At 43.8% G+C, this 23,995-nt stretch overlaps 1 protein-coding gene across 4 annotated transcripts in view; it reads right to left on the bottom strand.

Moving 5' to 3' along the window:
• Edaradd (EDAR associated via death domain) overlaps positions 1-23,995 on the bottom strand; it is a 52,544-nt gene continuing 28,549 nt past the window's right edge. For 2 of the 4 annotated variants that reach the window (XM_013156264.3, XM_023566579.2), the window contains exons 5-7: positions 16,342-16,387; positions 6,052-6,376; positions 1-4,159 (exon numbers count right to left, since the gene is read on the bottom strand). In XM_013156264.3, the coding sequence (XP_013011718.1) occupies positions 4,078-4,159; positions 6,052-6,376; positions 16,342-16,387 (453 nt within the window). In that variant the 3' untranslated portion in view covers positions 1-4,077. Of the gene's footprint in view, positions 6,377-16,341; positions 16,388-23,995 lie in introns of all 4 variants that reach the window. The other 2 variants (XM_003473507.4, XM_013156265.3) reach the window with 1 other exon arrangement.

Raw genomic sequence — 23,995 nt, 5'->3', positions numbered from 1 at the left:
TAGCAGTTGACATCAATCTTTAATTTTGTAGCACCCATTATTATAGTTTTTAAAAATATCTCCTTATTGATAATAAAAACAGAATCATACAGGAGACCAAAACATAGGCAGCTTAAAAGGTACAGCACAAAGGTATACAAAGCCAGCTTGACAGGATTCGGGAGTTCAGAAGCATCACCTGCACTGGGGAAAGTACCCTGCCTGAAGCTTCCCCAAGGATGCGCTCCAGAGAACATTGGTCCCTGGGCTGTCACATAAAACAGCAGAATGTGGCACAGTTCAGGAAGCACTGAGAAATGCTTCTTCCACTCCCTCCACTCCCATCCCATTCCACTTCCTTCTTCCATTTCCAGAAGGGGTGGTCCACCTGATCATTTCATTTCAAGCTGCCCGTCAACTGTTTTGATCTCTTCAACTTGACTATAGGACGGATTTCTCAAAGTCATCTCCTTTCCCAGACCCATGCCCCTCCACAGCCTCAGGAAAAAAGGGGACAGCTCAGCTTCCAGTCTAGACAGTGGGCACTTAGGGTGCCACATCCCCCAGCTCTGAGGTTCCACTGGACCCAGCATCTTGGTCATGATTCTCTCTATCCCTGAAGGAGGTAGGAGTCTCCTTTATCCAATTACAACCTAGTACCCAGGGGTCAGAAGGTGGGGAGTTTCACTCCCAGGCAGGAAATCAGAGAAAGAACAGAGCAAGTATTTCTCACTCACTGCTTGGGCATGAGTGGATATGTGCATTTCACTTACAAGGTGTTGTGATTTAGATCTAAAATGTCTCCCAGAATTCTCATGTGTGTTTGAAGGTGAATTGGGGCACTATGCTCTTCATGGATTTATCCACCGATAAATTCATAGCTGAATGTGTTGTCGAGAGGCGGTTCTGGTTGGAAAAGGGTGGTCACTGTGGCTGTGCCTTTGGGGGGGTGCATCTCCCTCCCTGACTCCCCATTCTCCCTACTTTCTGTTCAATCATTGTTTCTTTTGCCCAGGCCTCTCTACCATCCTTTCTCAATGAGGCTTCCTAGAAGACAGCTGACCACAGACCAAAATCATGAGCCAAAATAAATGTCTCTTCCTTGCTAGACTGTAGATGTTGGGTATTGTGTCCAGTGATAGGAAGGTGACTAAGACACAAAGGTAGAAAATGGTTTTAACATTATCAGATCCAAGTATCACTAACGAAGAGGAATAATCCAACATGGGTAAGCATGAAAAGGAAGCAGAGTTCTGTCAGCAGCAGAGAGTGAAGGCCACTGGCATATGGTGGAAATCTGACTTGAGAACAGAGTGAATGGCTCAAAAACAAACTAACACAAACAGCAATGCCAGGAACCCAAAGTGGGAAGAATTATAAAACTGAGGGGGCAGAAGCTGGAAAAAAATATCATGAAGACAGTGATATCCTCGAAATGAAGCAAAACATATTTATTCATCTAAAAAGACAAAAGGAGAGAAATCTGCTAGGCCTTAGTTATTAATCTTGCACTGCAAGCATATTTTGGTAGTCTAGGTCACAGAGGAGAGGTAAGGCTAATGCTTCCAGTCAGTGTTTGCTGTAAGGGAGGTCAGTCCCTGGCCATTTAGCATCATAGCCAGTGCCACCCTGGCCACTCCCTGTGGTGTTGAGAGAAAGAATCCATGAACAGCTAACCCCGAGTCCTGGTGGAGGAAAGGTCCACTGAACGAATGACAGGGCGTAGTGCTGGGCACCCCCAGGCTCCGGGCCCCAGCTGAGCTCTGCCGCCCTCTTTCTGCCTGTATCTGTCAAACTGAAAGCAATGACACTTTTCCTTTCTTAGTGAGACTGCTCCTGAAGTTCCTGACATCCAGCTGTGCTCAGCAGAAGGCTGCCTCCAGGCATCCAAGGATGAGGTGCAGATTTTGTCATCCAGCAGGGGGCAGCACAACTGAAATTATTTCTTAGTACTAAGTGGGGAGCAGCATCTTTGGTATAATGCCACAATTTATGACTGAATAATTACTATTTGGTGCCACAAAATAAATGATTTGTTCATAGTTTTATTATTTTTTGGTATTGATGGTAAATCTCCGCATAATGTAAATCCTAACAATTTAAACTTTATCATTCTAAATAACAGCACCAGGACCTCATTCTAAGCAGGGTAGCTCACAGTAGCACCAACTTGGCACGGGATTTCTGGGACAGATGATGAACAGAGCTCTTCAGGGTCGATGAACTCAACTGTTAACAATTGTTCAGTCAATTCGTCATAAAGTAACTTCCTTTTCATTTTTTCGGTTGTAAAGTATCAGTGTATTTAGGCTATTACAATACCTGTTTACTATAAATTAACTTTAAGAAAAATTGGAGTTATTACACAGCCGATTTATATTTATATTCCAGCTGAGAATTACTATTTGATATTTCTGGATACAACACTGGTCAAAGTCATCTTGCATTTAATCAAACTTAAGAGCCTGAGTAAACTTTAATTTTGAAAATCATTTGGTTAATTTTCTCTCTGCTGATGTTATGCTAATTAATTTAAAATCCTAACAAAGGAAATACCAGTCAATATGTGTAATAATGGCACACATCAAAACAGCACATTTGTATCAACTCGTCTATTTTAAAAGAATTTTTTCTACCACAGTAGTTTCCGTAGGCAGTTGTCATAGGGATTTTTTTTTAAAAAAGACTATACAAAGACGCTAAAAGCTTTCATAGTCATGCTGGCAGCTTAGTGGTGATAAACCCAGAGGTGGAAATTATTACTGATCAGGACTCTGGAGATGATGTTGCAGGTGGAAAGAAGGAAGTGGTGTGCTCTGGTCACAGTTTTCCTGTTGTCTTGAATTTAAAGACAAAGCAGCCCCACCAACTCTATTTTTTATTGATTCACCTGAGTGCTGAGTCTTGCTTGACATTTTTGATCTCAAAAAAGGCAAGATGACACTTATGAACAGCAGCTGTGTTGCAGATAAGATTTGATAAGAGTTTCAGTTAAAGTCAGTTTTGGGGCTGGAAATTTGAAGCCAAAATGTGTGACCAGGACCCACATTTTGAAGCTATGCTAATAGGAACCCACTTCCCCAGACTAGCCCTCAAAACCTTCTACTTTAGAAATGTGTGACATCTAGAACTTGCATTTAACTAGAAACTAATCACCAATCTAGGCACTGGGTTCCCATGAGGAAATCTTCATTGCATTTTTTCCCAGATTTTTTTTTTTTTTTTTTTTTTTTTTTTTGGTCCTGGGGATTGAACTCACAACCTCACACTTGCCAGGCAACCTCAGCGCTTATGCCACTGAGCTAAATCCCCAGCCCCCTTTTCCCAGATTTAAATTAAAATCTGGATACTGGGGATATTTTAGTTGGGATCATGTTGACTATGACCTCATATGGGGGAAAGAGTTGTAAACCGGCATCTTCAGAAGCCAACCCAAGCCACTGAAGGAGGCAGTTCCTCTGAGCAGAGCAGGGCTGGCAAGGAACAGGCAGGAAGGGGTGGGCTCTTCAATCTGCTTCCTTCAGGAGCCTTCTGTCCACTGCACCTAGGCTCTTTGTCTCAGATTTGGGGAAGTCCTTTGGAAGAGAGGGCACCGTTCTCAGCCTCCCCTGCAGAAATGATGGCAGAGCCACTCTTTTTCTGGTCCATTTGGAGGTGAGGAGGTCCAGATCAGGTAAAAGGGGAAGATGCAACCTGAAGAAAGGGGAGAGAATGGGATTTTCCCTTCCTGTCCCCTACCTCTGTCTCTGGGTGGCCGAAGACTGAGTTGGCTAGGGCTGGGCTGGGGTGACAGGAGGAAAGGTCTTTCGGGAGATGCCTGGCATGTTAGACAGCCACAGGGAAGACATCTGTCAGTCTGGGCTTCCCCTTGTATCTCCAGGGTGGCAGAATACAAAGAAGGATGCCCATAGGAATTCGAGGGCTAGAGCCTTGCTATACAAGCTAGTTCTGTTTTAAATTCCATTTCCCTCAAATGTCCAAATTGAATGCACAAAATGCCTTCACATTTTCCCAAAGTAAATCTTACAAGCTAAGAAATGAGAACAGTCACAGGTAGCTTAATGAGAATGTAAGATAGCTGGCCATGGTGGCGCATGACTATAATCCCAGCACTCTGGAGGCTGAGGCAGGAGGATGGCTGTGAATTGAGGCCAGCTGGAACTGCATCGTGAAACCCTGCCTAAGAGAGAGAGAGACAGAGAGACAGAGACAGAGAGAGGAGAGAGAGAGAGAAGAGAATGAATGTAATACATCAAGTTTGTGGGCAACTAGAGTGTCCCTCATCAAGTTCTATACAGAACCTGGATCCTGGGTGATTCTGTTAGGTACATATTTAACAAATGTCTCCCTAAACACTAACTTACTGGAGAATCTTTTTTTTTTTTTTATATCGGGGATCAAACTCACCACTTCGCACTTGCCAGACAGATGCTTATGCATCTGAGTTAAATCCCCAGCCCATAATCTATTTTTTTAAATCACATTTTATTACTGGCTGTTACGTTAAATATATTTGGCAAAATGTGTGGTATTTACCTGATAAATCTGACCAGGTGTAATTTCCACTAGCTGGGAAATAATGAGTTTCTGCAGCAAAGGTTGCTCTTTTGAATTTCCATTTGGCAGGGATGCTGATATGGATTAGTAACCTAATGAAAACCACCATACTTATTAGCAGAAAAAACATGGTGGTTTAGCAAACAATTTTCTTTTGAGTTAATCTTAATCGTCCTGTTGTACCTAGTAGTATATTCATCTTTTTGGTTTAACTGGAGACTAATACAGAAGCCCCCACACATTGCATAGAGGGTCTTCACTTTGTAAGCCCATGGCCACAACCAAATAGCACCTTTGTGGAACTGTCAGCCAAACCAAGCTCTGCTATGGTCTCTCTTTTTGCCCCCAAAGAACCTAGAAAATCTGACTTCTTCAGTTACAAACCCTTCCATCCCCATTACTGCCTGTTTTCAAAATGATCAAGTAAGAAACATGGAGTATTCTTTAACACAAACTTTTCAATTGGTGTAAAATCCTTTAAGATTTGGAGTTTAACTCATCAGCAGGAATGTTCCCCTGCATGTGTCCCTCTCCTTAGTGTCAGTAAGTTTTATTTTTATCTGAGACATTAGGTGCTAGAGGTAGGTGCAGTGCCACAATGGACCAGCTGATTCTTATTTATTAATTCACTGAGTTTCATCTCAGGGATAAAGTGTTCCACCTTTTATAAAAGAAGAAAAAGTACATATTAAGTTAACTTTTTAAAAATCCTGGATAACAAAAGGGCATTCTGAGTAGTAGTCTGTGTCAAATACCATTCCCATGTTACTTATAAAACCCTGATTCTTTACTGTACCCTCCCTGTAACTATCAATTTTTGTATTTCTTTGAAAAATACTGAAACAATTGACATTGCGGATGGTGTACAGGGTATACAATTTTGAATACAGAAGATGGCACATGTGGTCTATTGCATAAGTCCACATAGTACTAGCACCCTGTTAATCAACTCAGCACTTTACAACAGAATGACAACCAAGAGATAAAACAGGGTGACTTCTCATTGCTGTCTTCTGCTAGGCTGTGCATGTCACTGGTCATCAAGGTACTTGCATGTGATGATGTACCTATGTCTAGAGCTATCAACAGTCTTGGGTCTGAAATCTTCAGCAGTAGTTGAGAGGACCATTTTATTTCATTATGGCATGAATCTACCCTGATTACAGCCATTGGTCCTTATGTAAGTCTCTAAAATAGTCTTCCCCAATTCCACATTCAAATATTAAGTTAAACGAGATGTGCAAAAACAAAAACAAAACAAAACAAAAAAACGAATCATCTGCCACCAAACCAGAAACTCCCCCTCCACAAAACCTCCAGCCTTGGGGAAAACACCATCCATCATTCCACGTCCTCATCCCAAATTCTTAAAAAAAAACAAGTTCACATTCCTCTTTGGCCGTGGTTGCTCCAGTGTGCAAGAGACCCACCCCAGGAGGACAGGGACTCTAGAAGTGCGAGTGGTGGTCGGAGTGGTCAGCTCGGCCCCGCCTGGGCCACTCCTCCTCCACCCACCTGCGCAGCACCTTCTCCACGTCAGCACGGTGATAGAGGTGGCACAGCTCCATCAGCTGGCCCACCGGCCTCTGGCTGTTGCGAAGCAGAAACTCCAGGGTGGGGCTCTGAGGCCTCTGCTCCAGGAAGCACAGTTCATCATACGGCATGCCCCACTTGCTTGCAAAATTCCTCCAGTTTTTCACTGTTGGGTGGCATGGATCTAGCTTTATCCTGATCACATCTAATAAGTCCTGGTCATTGAGCAAGTCACTTATGGTGGGGGCCCGCAGGGAGCAGGAGGAACAAGCACAGTCTTCTTTGCAGGGGTGGTCCTTGCTGACACCTGCAGGGAGAACAGAGTCCACAGGTCAGCTGAGGTCATACCTACAGGTCCATTTCTTAGGTCCTTCTTATGCCGCTGAATTATCAATACACCAGCTTTCCTTAGAGGGGAAGAGGGCAGAATAGTCACAGCTCAGTACTTATGCGATAATAATTTAAGAGCCAGAAGAATTAGTAAAAATTTTGTATTTCTGTTCCAGGCACTCTAGATCTTTCTATATGTGTCACGGGACTGCTGACTAAAATGAGGCCTCTGGAGAACAGGGTTCTCTCTAGGGACATCACAGTCCAGTGGGCCCAGCTTGGAGAAAAGCCAGCCCCAGCTTGTGTGCACTCAACCTGTGCTTATGACAGTTTTTAAACACAGCATGCTAGGGTACAATGGATTGCACAATTCTTTAAAAGTTCTTGAAAAAAAAAAAAAGAACTGGAATATCCACTCCATATGCATATTTGAAAACAAGTGATAATTGATAGTGCCAGAACATTTACTTTTAAAATTTATGGCCACCTTATCTTCCCTAGGCCTTTATCTCTGTTTTCTTCACCTGTGGGGCTCCCTCTGAAGTGCAGCCAACAGCCTCGGGTGCGCAGCGAGGCGGGGTGCAAACAGGCAGAGGACCACAGCAGGCTCTGAGCTGTCCCCGGCCCCCACAGGGAGACGCCTTCTTCCTTCAGGGTCCTCAGCCTCATTTGTTACCAGGAGGTAGGGAGTGGGAGGATGGAATGAGTGGGTAAGACGCTGCTGGCAAGTCATTTATAATAAAGTGCTGTGCTGTCTGCAGAACATGGCAAACTCATCTGCAGGATGGTCTCAGAGTCCTCCGAAATAGCCAACGGCTTTTTTTTTTTTTTTTTTTTTTGTCTTTTTTGGGGATAGGGTCTCACTATGCAGCTCAACTGGCCTTGAATTTACTTTGTAACTCAGGCTGATCTTGAACTCTCAGCGATCTTCCTGCCTCAACCACCCAAGTGCTAAGATTGCAGGCCTGTGTGCCACCACACCCAGCCCAAGGAATTCTTTACAGACTCTTGTTTGGAGACTCTGGGGAAGTGGTGATAGCGTTGATGTATATGGTATCACATTGATCGTGGCCTTCCAATGTACGAAAGTGAAGAATCTGGATCAAGAGAGTCATTTTGGTGATCTCGAGAAACAGCAATTCTAAGGCAAGTACAAATTAAAAGGCAACAAAATGAGCTACTACAATTTTGCTCATACACTTTGACTGACTGATGTGACTTCTGGGATTACAGCCCGAAGATATAAACATGGGAACATTTTATTACAGTGTTAGGCTTTTTGGGGGGATTGAATCAAGAGCCTTCACATGGAACTACATCAAGAGACATTTTATATTTTTGAGACACAGTCTTAATAAGTCACTTGTGTGTAGAGTCCTTCCTTTGTGCATTTGCAAGACAGTCCAGCCTTTGTGTGGTGGTTAGGGTAGAGTGTCAATTTGATTGATTTTGGAATCTGCCCTGCAGAGTGTATTTGGTGAGTCCTGGATGTGTGACCTTAGGTACCTCATATGGTGCCTGGTCCCTGCTTTTCTGGCCCTGTTGCCCCTGCTATGCTACCCGGAAACTATGAACTAAACAGCTTTCCTCCACCAGGCTCTTTTGCCATGATGCTTTTGCCTTGGAGCCAGTTCACCATCGACTGAATCTCCCAAATAATGAACTAAATCAAACCTATCCTCCGCTAAGTCATGAGTGCTGGGTATTATGTCCCAGTGATGGAAAGCTGGCTAATACACCTTGGCACACAGTAAATGCCTAACCCATGCTAAAGGGGGAATGGATGCACAGTGGGTCTGAGTGATGAGCCCCCTACTCTCCCAGGCTCTAAAAAAAACTACTGAAAACTCCTCCTGATGTCTGGGTGACATTACCAACTCAATGCACTCAAACAGTACTGAAGAAGGTCTCCCAGAAGGACCCCAAATACCTGGAGTCCCTTATTCACACTCTGGTTTTTTGAGTCCTTGTAGACTTTCACCACATCCTCCACTGCCAGTTCCCAGCTCCCACCCCACACGACTGTCTTGTTCCTGTGGTCTCCTTAAGTAGGTCCTATGCTTCAGCCAAACCGGACCACTCAGTTTGCTGCAGTACATTTTTTTTTTAGTTCAGCTTAAACATTTTTTAAAGCTAATATAACCAAAGTGTAGAAAACTTTGGAAATGTATCACTATGAAGTTTGAACAAACTATTAAATGCTTAGAATTTTCACAAATTTTCAGAACTATAAGTAATGGTGCCATTCAGATCTTTCATACAAATGTTTGTCACATCTTCATTCCCTTATTAATAAAGGGCTGCTGGTCTGAACATTCTAAGGCTGCTGATGCATATGCCCAAAATCACTTTACAGAAACAAAAATACTTTTACAACTAGAACTCAGGGCTAACAAAGGTGAACGAAACCAGGTGTGGTGGTGCCTAGCACTCTAGCACTTTCTCAGAGGCTGAGGCAGGAGGATTACAAGTTCAAGTCCAGGTAAGACCCTGTCTCAAACTGGGGCTGAGGATGTAGCTTAGTGCAAAAGCCCTGGGTTCAATCCCCAGTACTCAAAAGAAATGAGAAAGAGGGAGAAAGAAAGAAGGGGAGAGAGGGACAGTGGGTAGTGGGGAGGAAAGAGGGAAGGAAGGGAGGGGAAAAAGAGGGTGAATGAGATAACTACACTCTGGTCAGAATGTTAACCACCTTTGTTAGCATAAAGTACTATTATACAATCTTTGTCAATTCCATGTGTTAAAAAACAATATGCTGAAAAATCTACCAATGCTTTCCTTTTGTGTTTTCAAAAACTCAAAAGACTAAGTATTTACTGAATTTTCACCTTCATACCCCGCCAACATGAGTGATTTCAGAGCCTTTTTAAAATTATAAAGTGTAGTTAGCTCTTTGAGGGACTTCAACAGAAGAAATAGGTTTTTCCCTATCAGATACATTTTTTTCCTGCCATTCTTTAAATAGCTAACGTGTAATATTCCACATGAAGGGAAAACTGGGAGAGGTCTCCCATCTCCCAAGAAGGACTCTGGATCAAAGACATCTTCATCAGGAATGGAGAAAACTGGATGATGATTTGCAGCCACTCCAATGACAAGCATTGGGCACATGTTAGTCAATGGATAAGTGAAAGTTACTGTGATGATGACCAACTGACCTTTCCTCTCCCAACAAATTCTTCCTAGAAGTTCAAAATTCATTTGCTATGAGAACTGTGCTTTTCCATGGGAGACAAGGTAGATTTGTAGTTGCTTAATAAATCTTGCAAGGTAAAGAGAGAAAACACAGTAAAGGAAGAGGAACACAGCTGGTATGTACAGCAGTAACTGGGCAGAAAATAGTGCAGAATTGGAGCTGGGCATGATGGCTTATGCTTGTAATCTCAGGATTCTGGGAGGCTGAGACAGAAGGACTACAAGCTCAGTCCAGCCTCGGCAACTTAGTGACTGAGATTCTGTCTTAAAATAAAATATAAAAACGGGCTAGGCATAGAGTTCAGGGCAGAGGTCCCAGGTTCAATCTCTAACACACACACACACACACACACGTAAATAATTAGTCTTAAAATACAAAAAGTGTGTTGATTCTAGGTTGGTGAAGAATAGGATGGGTTGTTAAAAAAATGTAATTTTCTATAAAAATTCACTTAGAATTTGTAATTAGGGTCCTCACCTACTTCAGGGATTCTGTATTTTCCCTGATATAAAGCAAGAATGGAATATACTATTAGTTTATGGCTTCTACTTCTATGGGAGGCCAAACTCCTGGGAAGATTTGCCTTCTGCAAGTCTAGCTTAAGTACTGGCTCACAATAAGGAAGATTGTCAGGGGAGGGAGACCCACTCCTCCAGGCCACAGGGACTCTTTTACCTGGTGCTTAATATCCACCAGCCCTGCACTGAGTCAGTGACATCCACAATCCCAGATCACCTTTCCAGACTGTACTGGGTGGGGCTCCTCAAATCCCTGTGCTCCAACTAGCTGGAAACTTAACTTCTCAGAACACATAACATCTGTGGACCTCAAATTTCTCCTCTGTGAGACAAAGACGATGATAATTTTGGCATCAATGGTGAGAGACATTTCCTGTCAAGTCTTGGGCAAATCTTATCTAATACGCTGTTTGTTTATCTACTTGTTTATATATGCAATACTGAGTGTTGAACTCAGGCAGCACTGAGCTATATCTCCAGCTCTTTTTTTTTTTTTCTTCAAATTTTAGTTGAGACAGGCTCTTGCTAAGTTGCTTGGGCTAGCTTCAAACATGGGATCCACATGCTTCCGCTTCCCAAGATGTGTACTTGGGATTACAGGTGTGCACCACCATGGCTGGTGTCTTAGTTACTTTTCTCATTGTTGAAACAAAATACCTGACACCCAGATTTATAGGAGGAAAAGTTTCTTGTAGCTCACAGTTTGTAGAGGTTTCAGTCCACAGTTGTCTGGCTTCAAGGCAGGGTGGCATAGTAGAGAGGAATCACAGAGGAGAAACAGTTCATCGCAAGAAGTAGCCAGCAATAAGCAACAACAGAAGCCCTCTTTCTCCCTTATATTTTGTCCAGGCTACCTGCCTTTAGGGTGGTAACACACGCAAGGTTGGCCTTCCCATTATCCACACCAAGGACTATTTCAGTAATCACATGCTTGACCTCAGCATCATACACTATAAATCCAGTCATCTCTGAAAAAGTCCCGCCTGCAGGAGCCTTTGGGGGCACATCTAGACACAAGCCAGAACACCTGGCTTGAGTTTTTTTTTTTTAAGGTGACAGGAGAGGGAGGCCCATACAGTCCCCTGGGCCACCTCTTCTGCTGCTCTTTACCACCCATTCCTGTCTGCAGAGCACTGAGCTCAGGCCAGCTGCAGGGTCTTTGCCCTGCAAGTCCCTTCCCCAGAATTCTCCCTGGTGCCTTACACTGTGGACTCCCTTGCACTGTTCAGTTCTCTACACCTCTTCTTACCTCGTGGAACAGCATCCCCCTGTCAGGTACCATCCTATGACCTTTGCTGATATTCCTCCATGCCCTTTTCACTGCATGAAACCGCATATTTTCTGTATTTATTGCCTGTCTCTCTCAACTAGAATATAAGCTCTGACTAGAAAAAGACTTCAATGCCTGATATCTCTGCTGCATGCCAGGTATACATAGGTGCTCAGTAAATCAAATCGAATGAAGAGTGACATAAGTGAAAGAAATAGGCACATCAGAAACCTATGAGCAGCTCATAAGGTGCTACTTAAGACTCTACCAATGAACACTTCTTTCCCCTGTCCTGGAGACTGAACCCAGTAGCTTCACACCCAGCAACATTCCCCAGCCCTGCCTCCCTTATTTTTCCATTTTGAGTCAGGATCTCCCTAAATTCCTAAGTTTCCCAGGACAGACTTAAACATGTGATCCTCTTGCCTCAGCCTCCAAGACTGCTAGAGTACAGGTGTGCACCACCTGGCTCAGCTCAATTTTTAATGCTTACAGACCATACATAAGGCAGAAGAAAGACAACCACCTGCTAAGGAGAAGACCCACTGTGTGCTTGCAGATTTCCAGCATGAGCCTTGTGGACAGCTGGCACTGATTAGCAAGTGTGCTAAGCTCCTGTCTCACTCCCTGCACTGGGAAAAAGGCACCTATTGCACAAGGTGGCTATGAGGGTTGAAAAGATAATTCACTAAAGCCCCATCCCACACATGATACCTAAGGAAAACACACAGCTATGGGTGAGGGATAATCACCAACAGCCTTCTAAAGCAGTTTGTTCTCAACTTTGTTCTGGGATGGAACCCACCAACCTCCTCCATCCCCTGGGGGAAATTTACAAAATTTTGATGTATGGCTCCACCCACAGAGATCCTTATTTAATTAGTGTGGGGTGCAGACAGGACATGAGAATTTAAAACTCTGTCTCCTCCTACCCTCAAGTGTAACCAGGTTGAAAATCACTGTCTTTCAGATACTTCTAGAGTAAACAGTCAGGAAGCCAGAGTTAGATTTTGGAATTACAGTCACTTTTCTTTGGTTAATAGTTGCTGGATAGTTGCTGGGTGTCATGATACACCTCTCTATCTCAGCTAAATGAGAGGTTGAAGCAGGAGGATCACTCAAGCCCAGAAGTTCAAGGTCAGCCTGGGCAACACAGTGAGATCTTAGCTCTTAAAAAAAAAAACAGTAAAATAAGAGTCGCTGTATATCTAATGTTTCCACAACCACCAGCAGATGGATGGATTTCCCTGTGGGGTTTTTCCTCCCCCTCTCTCTTTACTCTCCATCTTTCCTCACACATGCATTTCACATTATACTTTAAAGAAGAGTTAGAATCAAGCATGTTCATCGACAGGGTATGGTGATACCATTTAAAGCAATCATAGGAAAAAGTTAATGTGCAATGATGCCATGTCTAGCTCTCACCTTTAGGGATGGTGCATTATAAAACACCAGTCAATTAACAGTTAATTGTGAACTGGAACAAGATTCAGAATTCACAGAGGTCATGATTAGTTGAGCCTAGAAGTGGCTCCAGTCAGGATGTTGGCAGTGGATCACAGAAGGACTTAATGTGCCTTGCTGCAGGGAAGGTGCCCTTTTATCTTGTACACCCAGGCTTCTCTGGCTTTCCCGGAGCTCTAACCACACCAAACTTCCCTTCCCTGTGCTCAGCACCCGTGTTAGCTCTCACAGAGCTTAGAATGAAGTTTCCTGGGATAACCAACTGGGTCTCGAATCGGTTCAAAACAACTGCAATACTGTATATTGGCACTTGTAGAGATTGCAAAGTATTGTGGTCCGAAAATAAAATAACTCTATCTCAAGTGTCTTATAAATGATCAGATTTGGAACCTGCAAAATACTACCTCATGTCAGACAGAATCACATACTTCTGCAGTTATGCTTAGTAAGAGTGCACATTCACGCCTTTTTTCTGTGTGTGGTTTTGAATGTGGTTGGAAGTAAATATACGTAAGATGCCAGTTTCTGGCTTCAATAAATCATTGGGTTGGGCGCACACACGCCACATTGTTTATCAGAGGTAGTTAGAGGTGATGAGCTGGAAAGTGATGAAGAATTATTTTTATCTATGAAAAAATGGACCCAAGGGCTTTTTGGCAGGTGTTTGATCTCTTAACCAAAGGGAAAAGCATAACTTCATTTTTTCTCTCTCTGAAACATCTTAGAGATACCAAGTGGACTGCAGCTCTGGAGAAGTTCGTGGAATATGGGTGGATCCAGGCAAATCAATTACACTCAGCCTCAATTTTGTCATCAAAGGAAACTGCAGGGTAAAAGCCACCAAGAAAAAAAAGAAAGAAAGAAAAATTCTTATCCATATAAAAGGATCCCAATTAAACATTTAGCATAGAATTTTTCCTTAAAATTGAGTAATGTAGTTCTGACATGATGGGACATGAACATATGAACCAAATGTTATTTTATAGACCTAATTTGAAAATATCAAAATCTTACTTTACCTTCCTTTCTCTGGAGCAGCTAATTTTAGATTAGGAAGGTGTTGAATTAGGCTCTCAAGAAAGTCATCCCTGAAAACCTGGACACAGTGGGCCAAGTGTCAGGGGACTTGTCGTATTACTGACCCTAGAAGGGACTGCCGCTGGGAAAAGTGGAGAAATAAAATCTGCCAATTTGAGGAATGTTTTAAACATATAGTATAATTGCGCCTTATTCCTTTAATGCCTAATGCTTTCATTTTGAAAATCTGTATAAAAGCATTGCCAAATTTTTGTGTCTCCACTATCAGGATAAGTGGAGTACAATTTGTTGTTGCTTTAACCCAGAGCACTGGTTGGAATGTTTTTCCCTGCCTGGGGGGCGGTTTGCGGGGGAGGGGGGGCACAGGGTGTGCTGGCATCTACATTTTCTTGTTTTCTTAGCTGGTTCTGACTTGTATCCTCCCATTTTCCTTTGTTACAAGCCCTGGCTGTCATTCTGTACTGTCCAGTCTTGTGTTCCACCACCCTGCTTGCTTGTGGATTTACTTATTCATTTATTTAGTGCCAGGGTCTGACTAAGGCCTTTGCACTGAGCTACGCCCCCAGACGTTTTTTCTCCCTTATTTTGAAATGAGGTCTCCTAAATTGCTAACTTGGCTGGACTTGAACTTGGGACTCTCCTCTCAGCCTCCCAGAGTGGGATTACAGGCATGAGGCGCCACACCCACTGCATGTTTTAACCAGTTGTTGATGGCACTGCAGATAGCTAAGGTTTTCAAAGGACATGAATTAAATAATATCAAATAGAAAGCTTCTGTGAAATGCATTTTGGCCACTCAAGAGATCTGGGCGACCAGAGGTCTCTTCTAAAGTGTTCTAGTTTAGGACTTCATCTGAGGTAGTGGAGCCTAAACCCCACCCTCCCAAAGGACTGTCAGCTGCATGGGGATACACCTTGCAGGTCCCAAGGGCATCTGCTGTATCCTTAGGGGCAGCTGGAGCCAGGGTAAGGCCTTGAATCTTATTTACTCCTGTGTGATCCTGCGATGCCTCCCTATCCACATCTGTATGGTGAAGAAATGTACAGAGTCGATGTGCAGCCCCACCCTGAGCATCCCACTCCGGTAAAGCACTTAGAAGAGCACCTGGTATATGGTAGGAGCTAGATCAGTGGACACCAAGAGTCCAGTGGACATCAAGAGTCCAGTCTCTTGTTTGTTTATGGAAAACAAGGCAAAAATAAAACTCTGGCCATCTGTGGGCTGGGCACATGTAGGATGCTACAGACACCAATTCTAACAGCACAATATTTGCTCTCAAGAGCAGCTTGGGGCAGGGGTGGGGTGTCCAGCACACATTCATGCTACCAGCTGTCATGAAAGTTTATCCTTTTTGGACAGTTCTGGGGTGGTTTGTTTGTTTTTGTAGCACTGGGAATTGAACCCAGAGCCTCACGCATGCCAGGCTTCTGTCTGTTTTGACACAAATAAAAAATTTCTGGAGACAATCAGGAGCTTGATTAAAGTTCGAACTAATAATGGCCCTAACTCCTACAAGAACTTCAAGGGTTTATAGCCTTTCCTAAATAAATTTCTTTATTCATTTTTATTTTAGCTAACATGCCACATTAATGTGGAAGGTATAGTCCTTAAACAGTTTAAACATTTCTTTATTAGAAAAAATATATATATATAGGCTGGGGTGTAGCTCGGTGGCAGAGAACTTCCTTAGCATGCTTAAGGCACTGGGTTCCATTCTCAGGTCTGAAAAAAAAAATGGTGTAGAGAGGCAAACTTTAATGTTTCTGTAGATGAACACAGAAGTCCTGTTATGCCTTTCACAAGCGAAGGCAGGTTAGCACAGAGGAAATACTCTTCAAAGACGCTTGTGAAATTTTGTAAAGTAAGTCTTTCCTTGCACTTCTCCATGGCAAATAGTATGGAAAGTTGCTCAGCGCTGCAGGACAGATTTTAAAAATTCATGTTAGGCTTTCTCTCATCCTTTCCAAGGGGCCCCACAGCAGGGTTCCTGCAAAGAAGGGGCAATGAGAAGATGGCATTCTGCCACTCAGGAGGTGGTGACCCAAGAATTCCCCATCAACATTCACAAGTGTAGCCACCAGTGGCCCTGAGGAAGCGTGCACTTGGGCACTGGAGATCAGGAAATGTGCAGGAGGCGGAGCTCCAGATATGCATATGGATACCCAGCACAAGAGAGCTGACTAGACAAAGGGAGAAGGAATGTCTCGTGCTGTGTCTGAGTGCAGCGTCCAGACCCCTAATGAGGAAGAAGAGACATCAAACAAGAAGAGACTTGGTTACCTATGAACCTGCTACCACCTCCAGAAACCTGTAATCAAGATACATGAGTCTTAACCACTGTCACATAAAATTATCAAGCCACACACACAAGTGAATAATAAACTCCTTCTCAAATTAACTTCAATTTAGGCACATACATTATCATTGTACCCCAATATCCTCAGAGTGGATCCCTTACCTGAAAGGGGATCTCCAATAGTGTCTGGAAAGTCATTTTCTTCTCCCTAAAAAAAAAAAAAAGAAAAAGAAAAAGAAAAAAAGAAAGGCAACCTTCATTAAAATCAGAACCTATGTGAATGGGCGATGATGGATCTTAAGAATGGCACCTTAATGGTCGGGGCGAGCTATGTGATGCTCCCCAGAGCACAAATCTTCCGAGGGAGCAGCTTTTATTTATTAATTCCCTGTGCTCTATTAGAGCAGAGCCTTCAGGGAAAACACTCCAGAAATGTTCATGAAATCCAGTAGCGTCCTGTGTAAAACAATGTATCCATGCACAAAACTAGGTACTACTGCTTTATTCTTATTTTACATTATGAGTTATTTTCTTTGTGTTATTTCCAATCGGCTGGGCTTGTTGTCAGTTTAGGTAACAATGCTTTCTTTTACTTATTATTCTGATTTACTTGAGTATGTATTCGAAAGAAGCTAAAAGGAACTGAAAAAGCAACTCTGTTCTTGCAACCAAGGCCAGCTGCGGTATACAAGGTGGGAGGGGGTCGCTGTGTTCTCGGAGTCGGGTGTGTGTATGTGCACATGTGTCAGTCCCAGCACACCAGTGCCTACGTGAACTACATCATCTTCATACAACTAAGATCACCCCATCAGCTGTGCCCACCCCTCAATTCATGGCATGAAGGAGTCCACAGCTGATGGCTTCGGGTCCATCCCCACTAGCACTGGCCTCCCCTCCCTATGGGCAGGCAGAGGTGCCTGCTGGATTAGCCCAACTCCTGGGTTCTCTAACTCTAAGGCCTCTGAGAGTGTCACCCTTTGCCGCAATGTCAATGTGTTTTATGAATTTTCAACAGCTGTCTCTCTCACTTAATCTAAGAAGCCTTTCTCCTCAAGCCAGGTTAGCCAGTCCTGTGTCTCAGCAGTATATACACATTTGCCTAATCACAAATCTAATCCGTTTTTTTTTCTTTTCTTCCCCCCACACAGAAAGATTCCCTGTCTTAGCTAGATGTGTTCCCTAAGGAACAATCCCTACTTTGGTTTGAGTCCCCTTCCTTGTAACTCACTGTCTTTACTGGACCAACATTACAAGAACAAAACACAGCTGCTTATCAAAATTTATCCACTGTATTTTATTTGAAGTTGTACTTTCTTCTCACATTTCTCTTATTTGGGCAGAGGTGTATGAGAGAAAGACAGGCTCAGAGACACACACAGAGGACAGAAATAGACAGAGAGAGACACACACATATGAAAGAAAGAGGGAGAGGGGAGGGAAGCGGGGAGCAAAAGAAAGAGAGTCCAGTCGGCCAAGGAGCCTCTGCAGGAACAGCACTGTCTCTCTATGATCTTGCACATTTGCAAAATGAAACTCAGAAGGCCGGAAGTCAGGGCTTTCCAGACCCACAAGCCACAGGGTGACTTGCTATTTTTGTGCCTGCAGGACTGGACAGGTTTACTCACTCTTTTATTGATACAGTCAGTTTGGCTTATTGAATTGGGAATCTGGGCCTTGGGACACAGCAGGGCACATCTTGGAAAGACACAGATGTGAGAGCGTGACTGCATGGTATTTGAGGTCTCTGCTAAAGCACAACACTGTCCATGAATAAAAACTACGTTACATGGCACACTCAGCTTGGTTTCTTATAATTTAGAGAATTCCCCAAAGTCAGTGTGTGTTCAATACCATCCAGGCGACTCAGACAGGGAACGTGGACCGGTGTTACTGTTAAGGTGGAAGAAAACAGCATTTAGATCAATGTCTAGGACCTTTCTTCTTGGCTCTATTGTAATATGATGCCACTTTTTAGGTTACTATTTAATAGTGAAACCAGAAAATACTTATTTTTGTGGTTTTGCTGAAACCACACTTGTGCATTCATCTGACACCTGTTGGTTGAGCAGCTGATGTGTACAAGCCTTCTCGCAAGAACCCATGCACAAAAGCAAAAGGGTGTGCACCTTTGACCTTGAAGATTATCCTCGGAGACCTGGGGGAATAAAGACCACAGGAGTAACTAGAAGGCAAGGGAGAAGATGCTGAGCTTTGATGGGGGTGCAGATAGTCAGAGAGCAGAGGTTTGTGCACACACGGACAAACAGAGACTGCTTTCCAGGACACAGAGATGCTGGAGAGACATTCTGCTGAGGTCTCGTACTTACAGGAAGGGATATTTAGGTAGGGGCTGACCAAGACACAGGAAAGCCAGAGTCTATTTGTGATGCTTTGTCATAAGCAAAGGAAAGGACAGCCCCAAGTGGAAAAAGGAACAGGAAACAGCCTGAGGGCCCTTCTGGAGCTGGACTCCCTGTCACAGACAATGGCAGTCATGAAGGGCTCTCATCAGAAGCAGGGCAGCCTCAGGCAATCTAGGACACGTTGGCTGCAGAGTATAGGACATATGGGAGAAGGATCAGGCCATGTGATGGGGACAGGGCAGGGGCCAAGGCGAGGATTAAGAGCTCACTGGAGAGGGGCCAGGAAGGTGAGAGCCCTTGCAGAGACAAAGCTGCTGGGACAAAGCAAGTTCTGAAGGGGTCCCAGACAGGACCAGGTGGCCAGGCCCTCTCAACATGTCTGAGATGCTGAGGCGAGGCGGTGTGTGTGAGACTGTGGAATCCCTAGGGGCAGGTCAGGTAGGGGATGGAAACATGGAAGGTGACAGTCTGAAGGGTACCTGGACAGCCACATTTTGATGGCAGTACAAGGAAAAAGGAAGCAGACAAAAGAAGTCAGAAAGAAGGGAGGAGAAGGGAGGTCCAGAAGTACAGGAAGGCATAGGCTCTGTGGGTCAAGTGACCCCCAGATTTGGGGCCCAGGCAATGGCAGCAGCTATTGTGGGGCAGTGGAAATGCAGCCAACTGGCCCCATGGGGGTGGCAGGAAGGTACACATGTGATTGTGTCTGTCCAGAGTGGCAGACACTCTAGCCCTTGGCTCTGCCGGTCCTCCTGTTATCTGTGGGCTTCAACTGAACAGTCCCTTCCTCCAGGGGCCCCCGGCAAGTCCTCAGTGTCCTGTGCATATAACCCACACCAAGGCTTGTCCACCGGCTCCAGGCTCTCTCTTCTACACTACACTGTGAACACATGGGATAGGACCTCATGTGTGGTGTGAACCTAGGGTGCAAGGGTCTGAGGCACACTCCAAATGCCAGGGGAGGACAGGCGGGTGGGAAAGGGGCCAAGAGGGAGGGAAGAGGCTGTGGCACAGGGTTCACTGTTCTCCCTGCCAGCCCCATCTCCCCCTGCTTCATGGCCACAGCCCCACAGTCCCACCTGTCCGCCTGTCTATTTAGTCACAGCCAAGCAACTGCATGCCTGTTTGTCAGAGCCCGGGCCAGTCCTCAGCTTGGCACGAGCACACTCTCCCAGGCTTGCCCCGACCTGCTGCGTGGTGCTGGGGAAAAGGAGGCTGTGAACCCATGGGCGCATGCAGCCTGTGCTCAGTTGGGTCCCAGCTGCTGCCATGTAATTCTGGGTTCCCCCTGATCATCCTCCTTCAGATTCTCTTAGGTCCTGCAGTAAATCCTACTCCCTCTATGCCCTGAGACATAGGCTGAGCCAAAGTATTCCTTCCGGAAGCCCTTCAGGCTCTTGTGCTCCCTTCTCTTTCTTCCCCACTCCTCTGAAGAGATGGAGTCTTTTTCACTTGGAGAGCCCAGCTCTCACTTCCTGAACTAGGTCCTAGGCAGACTTTTGTTTTGGCTTTCACCATAAAAGGCTGGACTGCCTCTTATTCATCTTTATAGCCATGCACTATGCACAGACACTGTGTTTAGAGTATGAGATGTGATTAAAAGAGTAGATCAGGTGTTTAAAGTTTTAAAATTTATTGTGGTACAGTACCAATAATTCTCCTCAAAATATTCCTCTCATTTTAAACACACTCATTCCATTGTTCTTGTCACTTTTTGTGACTCTTTATAAAGTCTGATCAAAATATGGTGAAGGGCTGGGGATATAGCTTAGTGGCCCAGCAGCTGCCTGGCAAGAGCAAAGTCCTGAGTTCAATTCCTGGTACCAAAAGAAAAAATATGGTGAATGCTGATACTGAGGTCTACCTATATGAAGGAATATCATTCAGCCTTGAAAAGGCAGACTTACTGACATGTATTCCAATACAGATAAACTTTGCAGACAGGACATTATGCCAAATGAAACAAGCCAGCCACAGAAAGGTATGACATCTTTTATACAAGGTACACAGAATTATCAAACTCATATAGACAGCAGGGTAGACATTAGGAGGGGCTGACAGAATGGGAATAGGAGTTGCTGTTTAAGGGGAGAAGAGCCTCAGTTTAGGATAGTGAGTTCTGTGGGTGGATAGGGATGATGGTTGCGTTCAGGATAGTGAGTTCTGTGGGTGGATGGGGATGATGGTTGCATGACAAAGCGAATTTGATGCTCCTGGGTTTTTTGCTTAACAATGGCTAAGATGGTAAATTATATATATTGGCTGAGGTATCTGGATTTCATACTTTGCTGGGCTTATACACTAGTAGGTAGGTCCCACTTCTCTTTAGGGAGCTGAGAGCCTGGATGCTATGGGGGTCACCTCCAAAGAGTCACATGAGACGACACCTTGGCCTGGGAAAAGCTCTCAACTCAGGGAAGAACACGCAAGAGGTGATGAAAATATAGGGCAAATGTTTAAATTAAAAAATGTATTACAGTAAAAGACGTACTGCCATCAGTCCCCCTCAAAATGCTCTCCCTTGCTCGGAATCATCCTTGCTGCTTTTGAAGCACTTCACGGAGTCCTCTTTTGTATCTTTATAAAGTGTGATCAAAAACAGTGAATGTTGCCATTCAGTGTCATCCAAACAAAAGACAGGTTAGTAAAAACATTATATGTCTCCTCTTCCACATTTCTCACTAGATCTGGCATTGTGTGACTTCTGAGTCTTCTTCCTCAAAGTCAAAATGACCATGTTAGGTAAATATTTTGAACTGATTCTGGATATCAAGGCAGTTATGACAGCACAACTAAAGACATGAAAGAGGGCTTCCAGACCTGGTTCAGAAAGTGGCAAGGATGATAGGATAAGTGTGTTTCAAGTAAAGAAGAGTATTTTGTGGGAATGTGTCTTATTGTAATCAATCTTAGGGGAAAAAAACAAAACAAAACAATACCTTCACTGTATTTTCTGATCACACTTTGTATAGTATGTAGGGGATGGACTAACATGACCAAAAAAGATGTGGACACAAATGGGGAAGTCCTGCTAAATAAATTTATGGGTGGCCTTGATCTGGACTGAGCTCCTGTACTATACTGTTCTTGCAGACCAGAATGAAGTCACTCTAGAGTTCCCCATAACCAAACTAAATCTAAGCTGTTTACAAAATCAGAACAGAAAGAGTCAAATTGCCAATCAGCCCTGTTTAACAAAAAGAGGGGGTGGATTCACAACAACCAGTCAGGTCAACTTGAGCTGGCATGAAGAGGCAGTCCCCTCTGCTTCAACCCAAGCCAGGAAAGTGACCTGAAGTGACCTCACATAAACCAATCCACTGTTTGCACTCTGCTGATTCCTTGTTCTGTTCAAGGCAATTTTCTGCCAGGCTCATGGGAACACCTGTCTGTTTTGTAGTCTGAATGCTGCAGGGTTCACAAACTGGTGGTAAGAGCCAATTAGACCTTTAATGCAACTCGCTGAAATTTTGCTCTGTGGTTTTCTCCACTGGAACCGCAGGGCTAGTTTCCTATGAAATACAACTTTTGGGGCTGTCTAGCTTGGTGTTTAAATGTCTATGCTCAAATAGTTAATAAAGAGTTTGTCGCTGCTATTTCGCAAACTGAGTGGAATGACAACAGAATAGGAAAACATACCTCAGATTGATTGACCTGATGTGACCTCAGTCTGGCTGGAAAACATTACGAAGACCAAAGCCAAGTTGTCACCCCCATGCCTGATGGCAGCAACCTAAATGACAGGCCAAAACCTGAGAAGAAATGCATCCCACCTCCACCGTGGTGATGACTTACTCACTGAGGCAGTGGTTTGGTTAAACTACTTAACTAGCTACTTTGGGAGGAAAACAATTGCTAAAGTTTGATTTCTCTACATTCAGAAGATATTTCAAGGTAGGACTGTAGCTCTGTGGTAGAGCACTTGCCTAGCAGGTATAAGCCCTGGGTTCAACCCCAGGAACACACACACTAAATGATCTTGCAAATATGATTTTAAGGGCCTGGATGCTATGTTAACATGGCATGAACTTAAAGATTGTGCAAAACTTTCTTACATCACCAAGCAGCCTTTAGTGATGAGAATTCCCAAGACAGACTTGTTATGTATATAACTCTTTTGAATATATTTAGCAATTATCACATCTAAACATTAATAGTATGAATTTCCTGTTGAGTTTTTCTAAAAAGTTAATTTACTCAGTTCTTTTTCTGCAAAATAATTGCTGTCACTATAATATCAGCCTTTACTTTTAACTGAAAGATAACATACATATAGAAAAACAGACATGTGCCAATTATTTGAAAGTATTTTCAAGAAGCTAGTTTTCAGAAACATATACAATTCAGGAAATATTTATTGACCACCCACATTTTAGCCATGGATACAGACAGCAACCTGCTGTAGGATTACAATCTAATAACGGAGTGAAGACATAGAGGGCATGATTGTTCACACCTGCAATCCAAGCTTCTGGGGAAGCTGAGGCAGAAGGATCACTAGTTTGAGGCCCACCTGGGCAACTCAACAACATAGTTTTAAAATAAAATTTTTAGAAAGGGTAGGGGTACAGTTCAGTGGCAGAACACCCTGCCTAGCAGACACACCCACATTCACCCCCTCAACCCCCCCACTGGCACACAGAGTGACCTAGAAAAAATATCAATACTACAGGAATGATGTGTTAAGAAGGCACAAAGACAGCACCAACACGTGCAGGAATTCAGGTGAGACCTCAGGGAACAGAGAGTGCTTCACTGAGGATCAAAGAACTGCATATGGAAAAACAAAAATTTGAAATAAATGCCACAGTGCTTTGCTAGGATGAGAACAAACCCACAGGTTTGTGTACATTTAGCTCTTTCTTCTCTTCAGCAAGTTTTCTATCCAGTTACAAGGAAGGCTTGCTACCTCTGGAGTTGAGGTGGGGGTCAAAGACTGAAGGCACTGTGCCTTGGATGGGAGGCCGGGTGTGCTCAGGTGTAATTTCATACCTCTGCTACGGTATAAAGATGAAAGACAAAAGGGCTTTCCCTTTGTGTATGGAGTTGATTATTGTATAGAAATATCATAAAGCATTTTACAGGAGATTAAAGCTAGTACATGCAAACACAAGTAGACCAGGGGGATATGGATATGGATATTACAGGGAGGCGGGGAGTTTCTGCTTATATCTATTTCATTCACAAATCCCAGGCTACATGATACAATCCGTTCTGGCAGCAGAGGCTAATCAAAGGCTATGTGATGGGGAAGGACATTCGCAGACACTCCGATCTGCAGTTGTCCTGTGATGCACGATTACGTGCAAGCTGAATGGACCACTTACTGCCATATGTCAGTATGAGACAAGTTTACTGAGGCCCAAATGCCATCTAAACTTTTGGATGATTTATTCCAATACTTTTTTAAGCTTTAAAAAATGCCAAAATGCACACACACAAAAAAGCAAAAA

This window comes from Cavia porcellus, unplaced genomic scaffold, assembly GCF_034190915.1.
Source record: "Cavia porcellus strain 051 isolate PalLab524CR breed Dunkin Hartley unplaced genomic scaffold, mCavPor4.1 scaffold_13, whole genome shotgun sequence".
Lineage (NCBI taxonomy): Eukaryota > Metazoa > Chordata > Mammalia > Rodentia > Caviidae > Cavia > Cavia porcellus.
This window is presented reverse-complemented; position numbering and strand designations above follow the sequence as displayed.